The sequence below is a fragment of the Xenopus tropicalis genome, chromosome 4 (assembly GCF_000004195.4).
Source record: "Xenopus tropicalis strain Nigerian chromosome 4, UCB_Xtro_10.0, whole genome shotgun sequence".
Lineage (NCBI taxonomy): Eukaryota > Metazoa > Chordata > Amphibia > Anura > Pipidae > Xenopus > Xenopus tropicalis.
The window spans coordinates 148,634,383-148,651,352 of record NC_030680.2 but is presented as its reverse complement, the minus strand read 5'-3'; the positions used below and the strand labels follow the sequence as shown (position 1 = coordinate 148,651,352).

Sequence of the window (16,970 nt, the reverse complement as noted above, 5' to 3'; positions counted from 1 at the left end):
GGATAAATGTAGAACAGTAATTACAGGGGGTCAGACAATGATATGAGGTATAGCGCCCCCTGCTGGGAGCTCCGACTTTCCACAACCACTAAGGGCAAAGACACACAGAGCTACTAGTAGCAGTGTACAGGGGCCCAGGGCCACTGGTTTGTCTGGGGTAGTAGGCACAGGCACCAGTAGGCACCCCCCCTTACTGCACCTTAATGCCCCCCCCCCCCACCCGGGCACATAATTAACAATAGTCACTCCCCCCAGGGATTATGGGAGGCAAGAAAGTAGCTGATACTGGTTGTCATGGAGAGTTTTGCCTTTACCAGTTCAGTGATACCATGTGACACAAACAGATGGAATGATGGGTAAGTGGGTTGGGCCTGTAAGTGCGTTGCCTGATTCAGCGATACCATGTGACACATACAGATGGAATGATGGGTAAGTGGGTTGGGCCTGTAAGTGCGTTGCCTGATTCAGCGATACCATGTGACACAAACAGATGGAATGATGGGTAAGTGGGTTGGGCCTGTAAGTGCGTTGCCTGATTCAGCGATACCATGTGACACAAACAGATGGAATGATGGGTAAGTGGGTTGGGCCTGTAAGTGCGATGCCTGATTCAGCGATACCATGTGACACAAACAGATGGAATGATGGGTAAGTGGGTTGGGCCTGTACGTGCGATGCCCGATTCAGCGATACCATGTGACACATACAGATGGAATGATGGGTAAGTGGGTTGGGCCTGTAAGTGCGATGCCTGATTCAGCGATACCATGTGACACATACAGATGGAATGATGGGTAAGTGGGTTGGGCCTGTAAGTGCGTTGCCCGATTCAGCGATACCATGTGACACATACAGATGGAATGATGGGTAAGTGGGTTGGGCCTGTATGTGCGATGCCCGATTCAGCGATACCATGTGACACATACAGATGGAATGATGGGTAAGTGGGTTGGGCCTGTAAGTGCGATGCCCGATTCAGCGATACCATGTGACACATACAGATGGAATGATGGGTAAGTGGGTTGGGCCTGTATGTGCGATGCCCGATTCAGCGATACCATGTGACACATACAGATGGAATGATGGGTAAGTGGGTTGGGCCTGTAAGTGCGATGCCCGATTCAGCGATACCATGTGACACATACAGATGGAATGATGGGTAAGTGGGTTGGGCCTGTATGTGCGATGCCCGATTCAGCGATACCATGTGACACAAACAGATGGAATGATGGGTAAGTGGGTTGGGCCTGTACGTGCGATGCCCGATTCAGCGATACCATGTGACACATACATATGGAATGATGGGTAAGTGGGTTGGGCCTGTAAGTGCATTGCCTGATTCAGCGATACCATGTGACATATACAGATGGAATGATGGGTAAGTGGGTTGGGCCTGTAAGTGCGTTGCCCGATTCAGCGATACCATGTGACATATACAGATGGAATGATGGGTAAGTGGGTTGGGCCTGTACGTGCGATGCCCGATTCAGCGATACCATGTGACACATACAGATGGAATGATGGGTAAGTGGGTTGGGCCTGTACGTGCGATGCCCGATTCAGCGATACCATGTGACACATACAGATGGAATGATGGGTAAGTGGGTTGGGCCTGTACGTGCGATGCCCGATTCAGCGATACCATGTGACACATACAGATGGAATGATGGGTAAGTGGGTTGGGCCTGTACGTGCGATGCCCGATTCAGCGATACCATGTGACACATACAGATGGAATGATGGGTAAGTGGGTTGGGCCTGTACGTGCGATGCCCGATTCAGCGATACCATGTGACACCTGAGACGGCAAATAAAAGGTTTCAGTGGGGAATAGATATATTTGCTATTGATTTTTAAGGTCTCTAAAGGGAAACTAAGCCACCTTTATAAGCTGGATTTATAGTTCTGTAGGTATAGATGCCCATTTCTGCGCGGGAGCTGCCCTGCTGCTTGCAAATAGCCATAGACTAAAATGAAGCCACAGCAGCCAGCCTGGCATTGCCCATAATAATCCCAGCACGGGGTGTTTCTAAGGGGCAGAGAGACCAATAGTCCAATCAATTTTATAAATTAAATGAAATCGATTTCATTATTTATCATTGTCCAAGCCTGTTTAAATCTGATTGGTGGGGACAGGTTTGGGGGGTAGAGTCCGGGGCAATTCCTACTCCCCCACCCATCAGAATCGAGCTCCATATCTGCCTTCTGCTCGGATAAATCCACCTTCCTGAACCAAGTCCGAAATCAGACCCAAAAAAACTGCTTTAGAATCTTACAAACCTCTTTTTAATTAAAGTCCAAAAACCTACAGGCCAGTTATTGGCTCCTGAAAAACAGTCCGAAGTGTGTGTGTCCTTAGATTGTAAGCTCACTGGGGCAGGGAGGGAAGTAAAATGCCTTCTTGTTGCTATGATTATAAACCTTAGTAACTGGGCAGCAGGGGTAGGGGAATAGGAGAGGACCTACAGGTCCTGGGGTGGGGGGGGGGTAATTAGTAGGGTTAGTAAAGGCAGCGAGTCCTTATATAACAATGTCATGTGACTTGCCAGGAATATGGGTGCCAAGGAGACGGGAGCAGGGAATTGGGTGCTGGGGGTCGGTGCCAGTTGGTTGGCAGGGTGAGTAGCCCTAGGGTGCCAGCAAGGCTGATTATTTCCATGCCAAGGGCTTGATAAAGTGCCCCAGGGCATCCCCCCCCCCTTGGGATTTGGCGCAGTTACCAGGGTGGGGCAGAGCTGGCCTGTCCGTACAGATCGTACTCCCTGTAGCGGATATAATCCTTCAGCCGATTGGGCAGCGGCAGGAATGACATGAAGACCGGGCAGCGCAGGTGGAGGCGCCCCAGGCACTTCCTGATCTTCAGGCGGCACAGGTGCTTGAGGGGCCGCGGGTTGGCTGCCGGGGAGAAGAGTAAGGAAAGGGTTAACCCACTCATTCTGCACTTTCCCTATAAACACCCATTGGGTTTATCTGCCCCCCCTCCTCTCGCTTCCATGGGGATGCCATACCCCTAACTGTCAGAATGGTGCTGCTTGGCACTGCCCAGACTGCCAGCCGCAAAGGATGCTGTTCCCAGTAGTGCCCAGAAGGGGGCATCTGCAGGTGTCAGTGTCAGGCTTGCCTGGTCAGCTGGGCAAAAAGGTAGAAACTGCCCAACCAGATCCGAGCAGCCTCAGTGCCAGTTTACTGAGTACCCCCAGCTTAAAGCCTGGGTATATTTCCCCTTGAAATGGTTTCTTTGTGTTCCCACCCAGCACCCAGTCAGTTTACCCTCCCCCACTATCTCTCTGTTACCCCTGGGGCATGTGGGGATCCTTACAGGCAATTTGCTGGATTTCCTCCCATTGTTTCTGTTTGCTGAGGACATTGGTCAGTTTGCTGCAGAACTGCACTTGGTCGACATAATCCAGCAGCACCCGGACGACGTTCCCCGAGAGGTGCCGGAGCCAAGTCAGGGTGATCACTTCGCAGAACTGGGGAGAGAAAAGGGTTTGCACTGTGGGTTCTGACTCCTGACACTTTCGCTCTCCTGGTTTCGGGTTATTGTAGATCATGTGAGGCTCTGGTTTTATATACTGTGGTTTTATTTCCTCTGCCTGAGCTCATGTGTCTTATCTTCCCCACCCAGTGTAACTGGGCCACTGAGATACAGGGGGGGGGGGGGACAGGGAGATGGCACAGAGTGACCATGGGAAGAGAATGGAGGCGCCCAGTGTTTGGGGTTGGAACAGGAAGGAAGCAGGGTAATTTAACAGGGTTGGGCAAAGAAATGGGGGAAGGGGCAGGGAGAGAGAGTGGGGCTCGGGGAGAGAGTGGGGAGAGAGAGTGAGTGGGGCTCGGAGAGAGAGTGAGTGGGGAGAGAGTGAGTGGGGCTCGGAGAGAGAGTGGGGAGAGAGAGTGAGTGGGGCTCGGGGAGAGAGAGTGAGTGGGGAGAGAGAGTGAGTGAGTGAGTGGGTAGAGAGTGAGTGGGGCTCGGAGAGAGAGTGGGGAGAGAGAGTGAGTGGGGCTCAGGGAGACAGTGGGGAGAGAGAGTGAGTGGGGCTCGGGGAGAGAGTGGGGAGAGAGAGTGAGTGAGTGGGGAGAGAGAGTGAGTGGGGCTCGGAGAGAGAGTGGGGAGAGAGAGTGAGTGGGGCTCGGGGAGAGAGTGGGGCTCGAGGAAGGGGCAGGGGGAGAGCATAAGGCAGTACTTTGGAAGTCAGTTGTTCCCCAACCCCTTGGATGTTGCTCTCAGTGCCCCCAAACCAGGGAGTTATTTTTGAATTCCTGACTTGGGGGCAAGTTTTGGTTGAATAAAAACAAGATTTCCTACCAAATAAAGCCCCTGTAAGCTGATAGTGTGCATAGAGGCCCCTAATAGCCAATCACAGCCCTTATTTGGCTCCTCCATGAACTTTTATGGTGCTTGTCTTGCTCCCCAAGTCTCTTTCCATCTGACTGTGGCTCCCGAGTAGGAAAGTTCGGGGCCCCTGGTTTATAACAAGCTAAAATGTTACATAAAAATGAATTTCCCCTTTAACCAATAATCTCCGTGGGAGTCGCCGAGACCCTACCATTGTGTCCTTGATGACGGTGGACGTCCATCCCTCGATGCCGCGCATACAATGCTCTCGGTTCCCGTCGGGGCAGTCGAAGCACCTGTAGGCGTCGTAGCCGTTATTGAGCAACAGTCGCAACATGACTTCGTCCTTCAGCGCGTACTGCAGGGCCGACGGGAAGTGCAGGGGGTTCACCCGACAGATGTAGTTGACGTTGGCCCCGTGTCGGAGCAGCAGGTTTACCAGCTCGTAGTTTCCCATCCGCAGCGCCACCTGCAGGCAGTTGATAGGGTCCTGGTTGGGCAGCGCCCCGGCCTCTAGCAACAGGTGGGTGGAGCCAATGTCATTGTTGGAAACGGCAAAGTACAGAGCGGATTTCCTCTCATCGTCGTAACCTTTGCGAACGCGTTGGGCCAGCATGAAATTCACATCGAAGCCCGATTGGATGAGCAGATCCAAGCACTGCGGGTGCCCCCCGGCCGCCGCTGAGTGAACTGGACTAATGCCGCTTCTCCTGATCACCCCAATATCTGTCACTGGAATCAGAAGTTTTAGGGCCCTGTAGGATGGAGGCAGGAAAATGCAAAATATGTATAATTCCATGTATAATAATAATAATACCCCAGAACCCACAGCGGGATAAATACAGTGCCAATTCCATGTATAATACCCCAGAACCCACAGCGGGATAAATACAGTGCCAATTCCATGTATAATAATAATAATACCCCAGAACCCACAGCGGGATAAATACAGTGCCAATTCCATGTATAATACCCCAGAACCCACAGCAGATAAATACAGCGCCAATTCCATGTATAATACCCCAGAACCCACAGCAGGCTAAATACAGTGCCAATTCCATGTATAATACCCCAGAACCCACAGCAGGATAAATACAGTGCCAATTCCATGTATAATACCCCAGAACCCACAGCAGGATAAATACAGTGCCAATTCCATGTATAATACCCCAGAACCCACAGCGGGATAAATACAGTGCCAATTCCATGTATAATACCCCAGAACCCACAGCAGGATAAATACAGTGCCAATTCCATGTATAATACCCCAGAACCCACAGCAGGATAAATACAGTGCCAATTCCATGTATAATACCCCAGAACCCACAGCAGGATAAATACAGTGCCAATTCCATGTATAATACCCCAGAACCCACAGCAGGATAAATACAGTGCCAATTCCATGTATAATACCCCAGAACCCACGGCGGGATAAATACAGTGCCAATTCCATGTATAATACCCCAGAACCCACAGCAGATAAATACAGTGCCAATTCCATGTATAATACCCCAGAACCCACAGCAGGATAAATACAGTGCCAATTCCATGTATAATACCCCAGAACCCACAGCAGGATAAATACAGTGCCAATTCCATGTATAATACCCCAGAACCCACAGCGGGATAAATACAGTGCCAATTCCATGTATAATACCCCAGAACATACGGCAGGATAAATACAGTGCCAATTCCATGTATACTACCCCAGACCCACAGCAGGATAAATACAGTGGCAATTCCATGTATAATACCCCAGAACCCACAGCAGGATAAATACAGTGCCAATTCCATGTATAATACCCCAGAACCCACAGCAGGATAAATACAGTGCCAATTCCATGTATAATACCCCAGAACCCACAGCAGGATAAATACAGTGCCAATTCCATGTATAATACCCCAGAACCCACAGCAGATAAATACAGTGCCAATTCCATGTATAATACCCCAGAACCCACAGCAGGATAAATACAGTGCCAATTCCATGTATAATACCCCAGAACCCACAGCAGGATAAATACAGTGCCAATTCCATGTATAATACCCCAGAACCCACAGCAGGATAAATACAGTGCCAATTCCATGTATAATACCCCAGAACCCACAGCAGATAAATACAGTGCCAATTCCATGTATAATACCCCAGAACCCACAGCAGGATAAATACAGTGCCAATTCCATGTATAATACCCCAGAACCCACAGCAGATAAATACAGTGCCAATTCCATGTATAATACCCCAGAACCCACAGCAGGATAAATACAGTGCCAATTCCATGTATAATACCCCAGAACCCACAGCAGGATAAATACAGTGCCAATTCCATGTATAATACCCCAGAACCCACAGCAGGATAAATACAGTGCCAATTCCATGTATAATACCCCAGAACCCACAGCAGGATAAATACAGTGCCAATTCCATGTATAATACCCCAGAACCCACAGCAGATAAATACAGTGCCAATTCCATGTATAATACCCCAGAACCCACAGCAGGATAAATACAGTGCCAATTCCATGTATAATACCCCAGAACCCACAGCAGGATAAATACAGTGCCAATTCCATGTATAATACCCCAGAACCCACAGCAGGATAAATACAGTGCCAATTCCATGTATAATACCCCAGAACCCACAGCAGATAAATACAGTGCCAATTCCATGTATAATACCCCAGAACCCACAGCAGGATAAATACAGTGCCAATTCCATGTATAATACCCCAGAACCCACAGCAGATAAATACAGTGCCAATTCCATGTATAATACCCCAGAACCCACAGCAGGATAAATACAGTGCCAATTCCATGTATAATACCCCAGAACCCACAGCAGGATAAATACAGTGCCAATTCCATGTATAATACCCCAGAACCCACAGCAGGATAAATACAGTGCCAATTCCATGTATAATACCCCAGAACCCACAGCAGATAAATACAGTGCCAATTCCATGTATAATACCCCAGAACCCACAGCAGGATAAATACAGTGCCAATTCCATGTATAATACCCCAGAACCCACAGCAGGATAAATACAGTGCCAATTCCATGTATAATAATAATAATACCCCAGAACCCACAGCGGGATAAATACAGTGCCAATTCCATGTATAATACCCCAGAACCCACAGCAGGATAAATACAGTGCCAATTCCATGTATAATACCCCAGAACCCACAGCAGGATAAATACAGTGCCAATTCCATGTATAATACCCCAGAACCCACAGCAGGATAAATACAGTGCCAATTCCATGTATAATACCCCAGAACCCACGGCGGGATAAATACAGTGCCAATTCCATGTATAATACCCCAGAACCCACAGCAGATAAATACAGTGCCAATTCCATGTATAATACCCCAGAACCCACAGCAGGATAAATACAGTGCCAATTCCATGTATAATACCCCAGAACCCACAGCAGGATAAATACAGTGCCAATTCCATGTATAATACCCCAGAACCCACAGCGGGATAAATACAGTGCCAATTCCATGTATAATACCCCAGAACATACGGCAGGATAAATACAGTGCCAATTCCATGTATACTACCCCAGACCCACAGCAGGATAAATACAGTGGCAATTCCATGTATAATACCCCAGAACCCACAGCAGGATAAATACAGTGCCAATTCCATGTATAATACCCCAGAACCCACAGCAGGATAAATACAGTGCCAATTCCATGTATAATACCCCAGAACCCACAGCAGATAAATACAGTGCCAATTCCATGTATAATACCCCAGAACCCACAGCAGGATAAATACAGTGCCAATTCCATGTATAATACCCCAGAACCCACAGCAGGATAAATACAGTGCCAATTCCATGTATAATACCCCAGAACCCACAGCAGGATAAATACAGTGCCAATTCCATGTATAATACCCCAGAACCCACAGCAGATAAATACAGTGCCAATTCCATGTATAATACCCCAGAACCCACAGCAGGATAAATACAGTGCCAATTCCATGTATAATACCCCAGAACCCACAGCAGGATAAATACAGTGCCAATTCCATGTATAATACCCCAGAACCCACAGCAGGATAAATACAGTGCCAATTCCATGTATAATACCCCAGAACCCACAGCAGGATAAATACAGTGCCAATTCCATGTATAATACCCCAGAACCCACAGCAGATAAATACAGTGCCAATTCCATGTATAATACCCCAGAACCCACAGCAGGATAAATACAGTGCCAATTCCATGTATAATACCCCAGAACCCACAGCAGGATAAATACAGTGCCAATTCCATGTATAATACCCCAGAACCCACAGCAGGATAAATACAGTGCCAATTCCATGTATAATACCCCAGAACCCACAGCAGATAAATACAGTGCCAATTCCATGTATAATACCCCAGAACCCACAGCAGGATAAATACAGTGCCAATTCCATGTATAATACCCCAGAACCCACAGCAGATAAATACAGTGCCAATTCCATGTATAATACCCCAGAACCCACAGCAGGATAAATACAGTGCCAATTCCATGTATAATACCCCAGAACCCACAGCAGGATAAATACAGTGCCAATTCCATGTATAATACCCCAGAACCCACAGCAGGATAAATACAGTGCCAATTCCATGTATAATACCCCAGAACCCACAGCAGATAAATACAGTGCCAATTCCATGTATAATACCCCAGAACCCACAGCAGGATAAATACAGTGCCAATTCCATGTATAATACCCCAGAACCCACAGCAGGATAAATACAGTGCCAATTCCATGTATAATACCCCAGAACCCACAGCGGGATAAATACAGTGCCAGTTCCATGTATAATACCCCAGAACCCACAGCAGGATAAATACAGTGCCAATTCCATGTATAATACCCCAGAACCCACAGCAGGATAAATACAGTGCCAATTCCATGTATAATACCCCAGAACCCACAGCAGATAAATACAGTGCCAATTCCATGTATAATACCCCAGAACCCACAGCGGGATAAATACAGTGCCAATTCCATGTATAATACCCCAGAACCCACAGCGGGATAAATACAGTGCCAATTCCATGTATAATACCCCAGAACCCACAGCAGGATAAATACAGTGCCAATTCCATGTATAATACCCCAGAACCCACAGCAGGATAAATACAGTGCCAATTCCATGTATAATACCCCAGAACCCACAGCAGGATAAATACAGTGCCAATTCCATGTATAATACCCCAGAACCCACAGCGGGATAAATACAGTGCCAGTTCCATGTATAATACCCCAGAACCCACAGCGGGATAAATACAGTGCCAGTTCCATGTATAATACCCCAGAACCCACAGCGGGATAAATACAGTGCCAATTCCATGTATAATACCCCAGAACCCACAGCAGGATAAATACAGTGCCAATTCCATGTATAATACCCCAGAACCCACAGCAGATAAATACAGTGCCAATTCCATGTATAATACCCAGAACCCACAGCAGGATAAATACAGTGCCAATTCCATGTATAATACCCCAGAACCCACAGCAGGATAAATACAGGGCCAATTCCATGTATAATACCCCAGAACCCACAGCAGGATAAATACAGTGCCAATTCCATGTATAATACCCCAGAACCCACAGCAGGATAAATACAGTGCCAATTCCATGTATAATACCCCAGAACCCACAGCATATAAATACAGTGCCAATTCCATGTATAATACCCCAGAACCCACAGCAGGATAAATACAGGGCCAATTCCATGTATAATACCCCAGAACCCACAGCAGGATAAATACAGTGCCAATTCCATGTATAATACCCCAGAACCCACAGCAGGATAAATACAGTGCCAATTCCATGTATAATACCCCAGAACCCACAGCAGATAAATACAGTGCCAATTCCATGTATAATACCCCAGAACACACAGCAGATAAATACAGTGCCAATTCCATGTATAATACCCCAGAACACACAGCAGATAAATACAGTGCCAATTCCATGTATAATATATAGGCACCATGAACCCCTTTATGGGAAGAGATAATGAAAGCTTGGGCTTACAAAATATGCCCCCTGTAGGCAGCGCGGTGTATCGGCAAGTGGCCGGAGTGTTTCGGTACATTGGCGTCTGCTCCGTATTCCAGCAACAGGGAGACGGCGTCGGGGTTACCTGCTGCCGCTGCTTCAAACAGGACTGACGCTGAATCAGAGGCCTGAGCTGTAACGTTGGCGCCTATAGGAGAGCAGAGAGAGAGAGAGGGCGGGGCTTTAAGCAGAACATGGAATGAACCCCACCCACTCAAAGGGAACCATTTAACCATGAAATAAACCCAATAGGGCTGTTCTGCCCCCAATAAGGGGTAATTATATCTTAGTTGGGATCAAGTACAGGTACTGTTTTATTATTACAGAGAAAAGGGAATAATTTAACCATTAAATAAACCCAATAGGGCTGTTCTGCCCCCAATAAGGGGTAATTATATCTTAGTTGGGATCAAGTACAGGTACTGTTTTATTATTACAGAGAAAAGGGAATCATTTAACCATTAAATAAACCCAATAGGGCTGTTCTGCCCCAATAAGGGGTAATTATATCTTAGTTGGGATCAAGTACAGGTACTGTTTTATTATTACAGAGAAAAGGGAATCATTTAACCATTAAATAAACCCAATAGGGCTGTTCTGCCCCAATAAGGGGTAATTATATCCTAGTTGGGATCAAGTACAGGTACTGTTTTATTATTACAGAGAAAAGGGAATCATTTAACCATTAAATAAACCCAATAGGACTGTTCTGCCCCAATAAGGGGTAATTATATCTTAGTTGGGATCAAGTACAGGTACTGTTTTATTATTACAGAGAAAAGGGAATCATTTAACCATTAAATAAACCCAATAGGGCTGTTCTGCCCCAATAAGGGGTAATTATATCTTAGTTGGGATCAAGTACAGGTACTGTTTTATTATTACAGAGAAAAGGGAATCATTTAACCATTAAATAAACCCAATAGGGCTGTTCTGCCCCCAATAAGGGGTAATTATATCTTAGTTGGGATCAAGTACAGGTACTGTTTTATTATTACAGAGAAAAGGGAATCATTTAACCATGAAATAAACCCAATAGGGCTGTTCTGCCCCAATAAGGGGTAATTATATCTTAGTTGGGATCAAGTACAGGTACTGTTTTATTATTACAGAGAAAAGGGAATCATTTAACCATTTTTAATTTTTTGATTAAACTGGAGTCTATGGGAGATGGTTTTGATGTAATTCGGAGCTTTCTGGATAACGGATCCCATACCTGTATAGGGTTTGGGGGCTTGGCCTACATGCCACTCACCTCGTTGGATGAGCATTTCCATGACTTCCGTGTGCCCATTCTGTGCCGCCAGTGCCAGTGGGGTGAACCCGTAGTTACTGGTAAAGCCAACATCGGCCCCCGAGCGCAGGAGCAGCCCCACTAGGTCCTTCTTGCCCAGCTTGGCTGCCTCGTGCAGGGCGGTGCGGTTGTCGGCGCATGGGAAGTTGGCATTGGCACCAAAGCGCAGCAGGAGCGCAGCAATATCATAGGCCCCATGGCGAATGGCTACAGAGAAACACAGAGGTGAAGTTGCGCCATACGGCAAAATGGGGAGCAGTGTCCAGTTGGCTGGACCAGGCCCTCACAGGCCCATTAAAACTGACTGCCTATGGCGTCTTACAGCCCCCCCCTGGCATTTGCCAGAACCCACAGGTTGCCAGTCCGGCCCGGTATGTACAAGATACAAGGGATACAAGCGCAGGGTGCAAAGTGCCATTTCTTAACGTTTTAAAGGGGTGATATACCTTTAAGTTAACTCTTAGGGGCTGATTTACTAATCCACGAATCTGAATCCCGAATGGGAAAAAATCGGATTGGAAACAAACATTTTGCGACTTTTTCGTATTTTTTGAGAATTTTTCGTCGCCGTCACGACTTTTTCGTGAATTGTCGCGACTGTTTCGTAGCCGTTGCGACTTGCGCGAATTGTTGGGACTTTTTCGTGAATTGTCTCGACTTTTCCGTAGCCGTCGTGACTTGCGCGAATTGACTTTTTCGTATTGAGCGCTAGTAAACGGCGGGCAAACCTTTCCGATTTTTTTCGTGACTACGGCTACGAAAAAGTCGCAACAATTTACGAAAAAGTCACGTCGGGGACGAAAAAAATCGCAAAATACCGATCATTACGAAAAAACCGCATTCGGACACTTTTGATCCGTTCGTGGATTAGTAAATGGGCCCCTTAGTGTATAGAGTTATAGAATGGCTCATTCTAAGCAACTTTTCAATTGGTCTTCATTTTTTCTTTTTCATAGTTTTTGAATTATTTGCCTTCTCCTGAATATTTCCAGCTTTCAAATGGGGGTCACTGACCCCATCTAAACAAAACAAATGCTTTGTAAGACTAGAAATGTATTGTTATTACTTATCTTTATATTCAGGCCCTCGCCTATTTGTATTCCAGTCTTTTATTCAAGTCAATGTATGGTTGCTATGGTAATTTGAGCCCTGGCAACCAAATAACTCAAAAACAACAAATAATAAAAAATGAAGACCAATTGCAAATTGTCCCAGAATATCACTCTCTACAGGGTTACCTTCTGGGCTTGGTTCATGTGATCAGAGAAAGTGCCCCCGATAATGGGGCCCATTTACCTACAACGAGGGGCGACTCCTCCGCGCCATTCAGGATGTCGGGGTCACAGTTGTTGGACAGCAGGAAGTTGACATTTTCCAGTCTGCAGTTTTCTACTGCCAGGAAGAGCGGCGTTTCCCCTTTAAATGTCGTCTGCTCCCAGGTGGCGTAACTGACCGCTGGGGACACAGAGCGCCAAGGTCACATGACAGTAGAACCGCCCCTTTTAGCAGTTTGTCCAAATGACTTACCTTTAAATGTTATTTCCAGGATGTTTCTATCCAACTGCGCGGCAGCTTCGTGCAATGGCGTCCAACCGTTATCGTCAGCCTCGCAGAACGCCAGCCGGTGGGCACTCAGCTTCGTTAGGGTCTTCTCATCTCCTGGGAGACAAAGGCTAATTAGTATTAATTATCAGTTTTATAATCAACACCTAGGCTACTCTTCCCCCCGCCGAAAACCGGGCAGGGGGGCAGGGAATGACATCATGAGATGGGACAGTGACATCACTGGGCAGAGCAGTGACATCACAGGGGGCTGAGCTATGATGCAGTGATTGGTGATTGGCCAATCAGTGATTGCTGCATGAATCTAATAAAGTCCCGCCCAGTTTTCCAAATTAGGAAAAATAAGAAAACCCGCAGGCAGTTTTGGCCCTTCTGAAAACCGGGCTTTCTGGGTCAAAAATGGACAGGTGGCAACCACCTACCTGCACCCACAGCACCCCCAGCACCCTCCAGAGAGCAGTTACTCATAACAGTTCCTTCTCCTGCAGAGCTTACAATCTAATCTTCTTAGCACAGGCCAGCCATCAGAATCAGTTGATAAAGCAGTAATTATTGGCCCATAAGGGAGTAAAGGTAGCCATAGCCAGGCCGGTACACTTGGCCCACGTACTGTATGGGGCCCTCCGATAGGCCTAACTGGCCAGAAATCAGCCAGATCAGGTAGGTTGGATTTTCCCTTTGGATAAAGGACCAGATCTGTGCGTTAATGTGGCCCTCAGTCTGACAGCCACCATGGGGCAATTATGATCCAATCATTTGGCTGATATTGCCCACCTGATATTGCTGATTTTTGGCCAGATATCAGTCAGGTAGGCCCATTGGAGGGCCCCATATACAAGCAGATAAGCACATGCAGTGATCACAGATTGACCAATCACTGCATCATAACCCAGCCCCCTGTGATGTCGCAGCTCTGCCCCATGATGTCACTGTCCCACCCCATGATGTCACTCCCCGCCCCCTTTACCGGCTTTCGGCAGGGGGGAGAGTGGCAAACCTAGGTGACCCATAAGCTAGCACTTACAGTACGTACAGTGTGGGGGGGTTCCCTGGGGGGGGGGGGTTCCGTACCTGCCCGTATGGCTGCCACAATCTGCTCGTGTTCCCGGCTCAGTGACGAGGAGCTGGACAAGAGGGAAAACCGAGTGAGTGACGTCCTATGACTAATTAAAAAGGAAGGTTAATATATGTAGGGGCCTGAAGGTTTAGTTACCCTTTATCCAGGCAATTCCCTAAGACAGATGAGTGTGGACCTAAATTATAGTTGTTAAATTCTAGCTGTTTCCTTTAGTGCCCCGACTGCTCCCCTTTATTTATAGACCCGCCCCTGCCCTGGCGATGATGTCATAAAACAGGGCGGGGCAGGCACCAGCCTATAAATCCATCTGTGCATGTCCCCCGAGAGATCTGCGCTACATTCCTGTAAATAAACAGTTAAAGTCCTTTGGGGCCCAATTGATTTAATCAACCTGAGAGTTACAGTTCTGCAACACCCTCCCACAATGCACAAGGGCCCATTCCCAGAGAGGTTAATTTGACCGTATATAAATATATATCAGGGCTCAGGTCTTGGTTTATTCCTCTGTATTCGACCAATTACCTGTTGCTTTGCGCCGTTTGGGCGATGGGGTCCTTGAGGAAGGCTTCCTGCAGGCTCTGATGGATCACATACTGCGCATCAACATCGCGCTCCAGCTCGTCAGTCAGCATGGAGAAGTCCATATTGATTGGTTACGGCTGGGAGGGGCCAAGGGTAACACTGCTGATTGGACGTCTGATTCTACTTTCAAGCAATAAAAGGTGCACAGGGTACCGCCCCCGAGGAGCTGGAACTGAGATATTTCTAAAGCAGACTAAGGGCAGGCTAATGGGATATGCAGAAATAGAAAATATCTCTATTCCTTCAGTATCCGCAGATAATCTACTGCTCTCCAAATTCAATTCCAGATATTCCCACATTTTACAATAGGGGGCACTTTATTCACTATATATTATAAGGAACTCCTCGGGGCTTATAATATCCCTATATGTTACAATAGGGGGCACTTTATTCACTATATATTATAAGGAACTCCTCAGGGACTTATAATATCCCTATATGTTACAATAGGGGGCACTTTATTCACTATATATTATAAGGAACTCCTCGGGGGCTTATAATATCCCTATATGTTACAATAGGGGGTACTTTATTCACTATATATTATAAGGAACTCCTCAGGGACTTATAATATCCCTATATGTTACAATAGGGGGCACTTTATTCACTATATATTATAAGGAACTCCTCTGTGACTTATAATATCCCTATATGTTACAATAGGGGGTACTTTATTCACTATATATTATAAGGAACTCCTCGGGGGCTTATAATATCCCTATATGTTACAATAGGGGGCACTTTATTCACTATATATTATAAGGAACCCCTCGGGGGCTTATAATATCCCTATATGTTACAATAGGGGGCACTTTATTCACTATATATTATAAGGAACCCCTCGGGGGCTTATAATATCCCTATATGTTACAATAGGGGGCACTTTATTCACTATATATTATAAGGAACTCCTCGGGGACTTATAATATCCCTATATGTTACAATAGGGGGCACTTTATTCACTATATATAATAAGGAACTCCTCGGGGGCTTATAATATCCCTATATGTTACAATAGGGGGTACTTTATTCACTATATATTATAAGGAACTCCTCGGGGACTTATAATATCCCTATATGTTACAATAGGGGGTACTTTATTCACTATATATAATAAGGAACTCCTCGGGGGCTTATAATATCCCTATATGTTACAATAGGGGGTACTTTATTCACTATATATTATAAGGAACTCCTCGGGGGCTTATAATATCCCTATATGTTACAATAGGGGGCACTTTATTCACTATATTATATTATAATCCTTTCTAATGGATTCAAGTACATACCAATCTGAATCTAAAGCAATGAATTCCTGCTGCAGACTGAACTGATTTCCGTGCAGCTGTGCATCTCAGTTAATTGCTAATTAGCCCTGTGGGATGGGGATTCAATATGCGGCCGGTATTAAAGGGGTGAGGGGACAAGTGTTATTACATACAGTGATGGGCTACCATTAAAGAGATAGGGGGGGCAATACTTCTGGGGGGGGGGGGTTGCTGAACTCTCTAGGCCGGCTGCGCAGCACAGGTGGTGTCTGTATCCATGAGCCAATGGGGATCAAGTTTCCAAATAAACAAATGGAATATTTCTTACCTTCTGTTTGTCTCCCTAGGGCAATATGTGGGCGCTCTGGGTCATGTGATCGGGCAGCCCCCCCGGTCTGGTTCATATACCCAGTGTAACCCCCCTGCCGGGGCACCGGAGCCACATTGCACCTCTCAGTATAAACCCACAAACGATTTGTTATGGTCGCCCCTCTGCGAGACATCTGCGGCTCATCCCAGTGACCTATAAATACCCAGTCATGAGACTGCCACGTGGGGCTGAGTCTGGCAGCACCGGGGGGATTAGGGCCCGGCCCGGGGGGATTAATGAGCTGCATCTCTCATTGTCTCACTGGCACATACCTGGGGGGGAGTCTGGCACCCATAGGCACCTATAATTACCCAGCATTTGGGCAACGGGCGGCTATAATTACCCACAAACTGTCAGCGTTAGGGCAACGGGCGGCTATAATTACCCACATACTGT

The 16,970-nt window shown here is 46.7% G+C and overlaps 1 protein-coding gene across 1 annotated transcript; it reads right to left on the bottom strand.

Annotated features, from left to right (window-relative positions):
* Positions 1–2,263: 2,263 nt before the first annotated feature.
* Positions 2,264–16,737, bottom strand: asb14 (ankyrin repeat and SOCS box containing 14). Its single transcript, XM_002935049.5, has 10 exons — positions 16,533–16,737; positions 14,877–15,013; positions 14,348–14,400; positions 13,241–13,372; positions 13,010–13,168; positions 11,675–11,920; positions 10,396–10,567; positions 4,551–5,094; positions 3,320–3,473; positions 2,264–2,895 (listed from the first exon to the last, which is right to left on the bottom strand). The coding sequence occupies exons 2-10, from the start codon at positions 14,996–14,998 to the stop codon at positions 2,717–2,719; spliced, it is 1,761 nt and encodes a 586-aa protein (XP_002935095.2). The 5' UTR covers positions 14,999–15,013; positions 16,533–16,737; the 3' UTR covers positions 2,264–2,716.
* Between the last annotated feature and the right edge of the window lie 233 nt (positions 16,738–16,970).

Excerpts from the sequence above, each read along its gene's own strand:
- asb14 (XM_002935049.5), bottom strand. The coding sequence starts at position 14,998 with ATGGACTTCTCCATGCTGACTGACGAGCTGGAGCGCGATGTTGATGCG. Across the intron at positions 14,401-14,876 it reads CAAACGGCGCAAAGCAACAG|CTCCTCGTCACTGAGCCGGG; the intron begins GTAATTGGTCGA and ends CCTCTTGTCCAG. Across the intron at positions 13,373-14,347 it reads TGTGGCAGCCATACGGGCAG|GAGATGAGAAGACCCTAACG; the intron begins GTACGGAACCCC and ends TTTGTCTCCCAG.